We start from the raw sequence: 4,376 nt of genomic DNA on the forward strand, positions 1-4,376 counted from the left end.
TTAATGTTATTAAAATGGGTTAATGAAATGGGTTCCATTTCATTGTTATAATAAATAGAGCAGCAATAATCATAAATGTGCATATATCTCCATGGAAGAGTATGGAGTTAACTGGGTATACGTCCAGTAATGAAATAGCTGGGTTATAAAGTAGTTCCATATTTAGTTTTTTGATGAATGTCCTCAATGTGTGTATTAATTGCTTTCTGAACTCTTCTTTTCTTTTCTTTTTTATTATGTAATTTTCTATTTATTTTACATATCAACCACAGATCCCATCCCCTCCCTCCTTCCATCCCCCAGCATTCTCCCTACCATCCCAACCCCCATTCCCACCTCCTCCAAGGCAAGGCCTCCAGTGGGGAGTCAGCAGAGCCTGATACACTCAGCTGAGGCAGTTCCAAACACCTCCCCCTGAACCAAGGCTGTTTTGATACCAAACCAGATAACAACACCACAGCAACAAGAAAATTTACAGACTAATCTCGCTAATGAACATAGATGCAAACAATATTCAAGATAACATCAAAACCATCATTCATTTCCATTGGTTTCTGTAGGAGATGAAAGACCGTGATCATATTTTTTGAAAAAGTGGCAAGGGAAGATTCTCTTTTCTGAGATTTGTTGAGGACTATTGCTACAAGTTTCAGAGCAAATCAACCTAATTGTCTCTCATGGAGCTGAAAGCAAGTATTTGGGAAGTTACAACTGAGGAAGTTTGCTGGTACTGATGCAGAGTAGAAAAGTGATGAATGGACCAGGACCTCCTGAAGCACAACTTCATGTCCAAACATGGTTTTAGTTTTCCATGCAGTTAGCCTGTAGGACCAACAAGCTGTCTGTAAAATGACAAAGTACTCAGGATGCCCTGGCAGAATAAAAGCCAGAAGATGGGCAGCTTAATTGAGAGAATTTTTTTGCTTTATCCTTTGGACATCAGCTGGACAAAACGAAGACTAACAGTTGTAAATTGAAGAGTGAGATCTTCCTCTATACAATGGGATAAGTTCAGGGAGACTGCTAACACAACCAGATGACAAAACTCTGCGACTCACCAGTTTTGTTAATAGTTAAAAGACAAGGCATTACATCCTTAACTTTCTGTACTGACTTTCTGAGGGTGATGTGTAAGTAAACCTGTATACCACACAAAACATATCATTTACACACTTAAAATAAGAACAAGTGATATTTTCATGATCTGGAACAAGTAAGTCTAGGCACCATGGAGTAATGATTCATAAAAACAAAGGGTCCAAAACAGGGAAAACATAAAGATGTTAGAAAACTGATGTTCACCAGCCACCAATTGTAATTATGCAAAAGAGCAATGCAGCCTTGTAAGATGGAGGAGAGAGTATAAAAAGCCAAAAATGTAGACACTAGGGCCAGGATGCTCTGTGTGGCTCTGGACTCAAAGCTGATTCTGGTGGAACTACAAGTGCTATGAATGTGTTGAACCCTCTGTTTGTGTCTGTACAGAATGACAATCATGTAGCCACTAGACCAGGCCATGAGCAAAGAAAAGAAGATTTCAGGGCATGCCACCAGTGCTGAATAGAGGGAGTCATTGATTTCATCCCGCCCAGCAGTTGAGCAGTATCCAAAGTCCCATTTTCTTGTCACATTTTTACTATTCCTTTTGATAAATTGATACAGAGGGAAAATGGCATTTATGAACATGTATAAGACCCAGAGGAGGGCAATGCAGCATTCAATGTATTTTGCAGATTTAACCTTTTGATCCTTACAGCAGAATTCCTTCTGACTGATGGTGATGGCCTGGAAGATACTCAAGAGGCAGGTGATGCCAATGGACACACTCCGGCCAACTCTTTGAATATATAAAATTAATCTGCATCCAAAATAATTTACAAACTGCTTCAACCCAAAAGCTGCCATTGTGTGGGGCACTCCTCTAGATAGAATGATTAAGGTATTGGCTGCCATTAGGTGCATGAGAATCAAATCTGTGGGCTTTAATTTGCTTTCTCCATAGTGAACTAGATAGTAGTAAAAAAGAGAGAAATTTCCCAGAATTCCAGCTGTATTTTGTGATAATAAAATGATTTTGATGGTCAGATTCCAGAAGTCCATTTTGTGATTGGGTATGATTTTATGTAAATAATGGCCAAAGTCATTTCTCTGGTCAAATAAATGAAAAGTATTAGTAATCCAAAGAGCTATAAAAATGACTAAATCAAAATGTTCTTTAGAGCTCTGGAGTACAATCTCAACTTGGACTACATATCAAGAATTTCTCAAAGTTACTGACAGGGGCAATTATTTCTTACCATGCATACTACTCTAAGCTATCTAAAGGCCTCAGCACACATATATGTATTGTTGATATACCTTCATAATGATGGAACATGCAGCATTATGGGCTAGGATATCTGGCCTGTGAGAAGCAATGGAAAGTGAGAGCCAATACTATCAAGTATAATGTAAGAGAATGAAAATATACCACTATTTTCTAGACTTGATTTATCTTCTTTTGATTCTAAAAGAGGATAATTTCAATAGCTTTAAAAACACTCAAAGCCATCAATTCTTCATATGCATCTGATCTAAAATTAAAAGATGAGTAATGAAAAGTTTATAATGTCATTCAGAATATATCTAGAGTTATGCATAAGAAAATTTTATTAAGAGCATAAAACATATTCAGATGATGGGGTAAGTGACAGCTTTTATCTTATGAAACTAAGAGCTAGTTCTTATGTAACACCATACCAAATAGACACACACACTATTGTGCACACTTAGGTTAGGACTGTTAGAGCACTGGAGACATCCAATGAGATGAAATCCCACACAATACTCAACAGGTTGATAGTAGGCAAAATAAGTCAGCAGAAATAACAAGGAGAGGGTCACTGTGTGAAGAATGACAGCTAATGGGTAAATGTTCATTGTCTTGATTGAAACTATGTCTGTGATATTCAGTCAGCACTCAGAAGTCTAGAGTAGAAATTGTAGAAAAGAAGGCAGTTGGTTAAACAGCCCATAAGTGCAGATGGAAGAGACTGTCAGGATGCAATACTCTTCCTGCTGGAGAATGTGTCTGTAGCCCTCTTTAGTACGGTGAGATCCCCTTGAAGATGTAGGCAGAAGCAGCTGTGAATCAGTACCAGACTGAACTAAGGAGCCTCAGGAAGGAAGACATTACTTCACTAATTTGCTATGCAAAGACAGTTAGCTGGACAATCGGCAGGGCAATCAAGAACTACAGAAGAATTTCCAGTGAATCTTGAAATCTGAAGAAGTTAAAATAAAGTGCAGAGATGTCCTTAGAACTACCTGATAGCAGCAGTTTCTCTTTATCTATGCTCTGGGACTGGAAACTCCCTAGAAAATGGATACATCAGAAAATAGAAAGTATTCTAAATGAGGTCTACAGGCCTTGAAGGATCAATAGGGTACACTGTGTCTCAATGTTGTTTCTAAGCTTATAATTTTTTAAATATGTGATTATGTGGGAGTGCCAGTGTATCAAGGCCACAAAAGCTAATTATGGGGCCCATAAGGTGATTGAAAAGAGACTCTATAAGAGGCCAGTGAAAGCCGGGCGGTGGTGGTGCACGCCTTTAATCCCAGCACTCGGGAGGCAGAGCCAGGCGGATCTCTGTGAGTTCGAGGCCAGCCTGGGCTACCAAGTGAGTCCCAGAAAAGGCACAAAGCTACACAGAGAAACCCTGTCTCGAAAAACCAAAAAAAAAAAAAAAAAAAAAAGAGGCCAGTGAAGATGATAAAATACAATGATAATAGAATAGAAAAAAATGTGTCTCGATCACATATGCTAGATATGGGTGGACAAATGGGGAAAAAGTGAGATTGGTTAAATCAGAACACTAAATAGGAAAAAGCATAAGAGAAACCTTTAAAAGATTAAACCTTTTAATCTAATTAAAAATTAGTAACCGAAATACAATAGATAATTAAAATGAAAACTAGTAAAGAAAAATATAGTTGACACCACCAAAGTTAGGTATAATTCTGGGTAAACCAAGAACATCACAGCCTGGCAATGCCTGTGAATGTCATTACAAACACTCAGGGAAACTGGTCACATCTGCTTATGGGGAATAGATACAACAAAATAACCTCCATGCCAAAATGCCAGTCCAAAGAATGTCAACCAAAATAAAGTTCTTTGCATCATCAAAGGAAAGTGATAGTTATAATTCACTAATAGTTTTGCATACTCCAACCTGCAGACTACCCACATTAGCCCAGTTACAGTTCTTGATCAATGAGTCAATACAGACCCAGGATAGAATTCTGCATATCATTAGGTCATAAATCTTACAGTATTATTTTGTGCTTAATCTGTAGGGTTCTAAGTGATATTTTCCTTGTGACATTCCCAT

At 38.0% G+C, this 4,376-nt stretch overlaps 1 protein-coding gene across 1 annotated transcript; it reads right to left on the reverse strand.

The window, feature by feature from the left end:
* Positions 1–1,197: 1,197 nt before the first annotated feature.
* Positions 1,198–2,109, reverse strand: LOC102910434 (vomeronasal type-1 receptor 4-like). The gene has a single exon (XM_006996371.2). The coding sequence runs from the start codon at positions 2,098–2,100 to the stop codon at positions 1,198–1,200; it is 903 nt and encodes a 300-aa protein (XP_006996433.1). The 5' UTR covers positions 2,101–2,109.
* Positions 2,110–4,376: the final 2,267 nt, after the last annotated feature.

The sequence above is a fragment of the Peromyscus maniculatus genome, chromosome 1 (assembly GCF_049852395.1).
Source record: "Peromyscus maniculatus bairdii isolate BWxNUB_F1_BW_parent chromosome 1, HU_Pman_BW_mat_3.1, whole genome shotgun sequence".
NCBI lineage: Eukaryota > Metazoa > Chordata > Mammalia > Rodentia > Cricetidae > Peromyscus > Peromyscus maniculatus.

Bases quoted from the DNA above. Each gene is read 5' to 3' on its own strand.
- LOC102910434 (XM_006996371.2), bottom strand. From the start codon at position 2,100: ATGGACTTCTGGAATCTGACCATCAAAATCATTTTATTATCACAAAAT.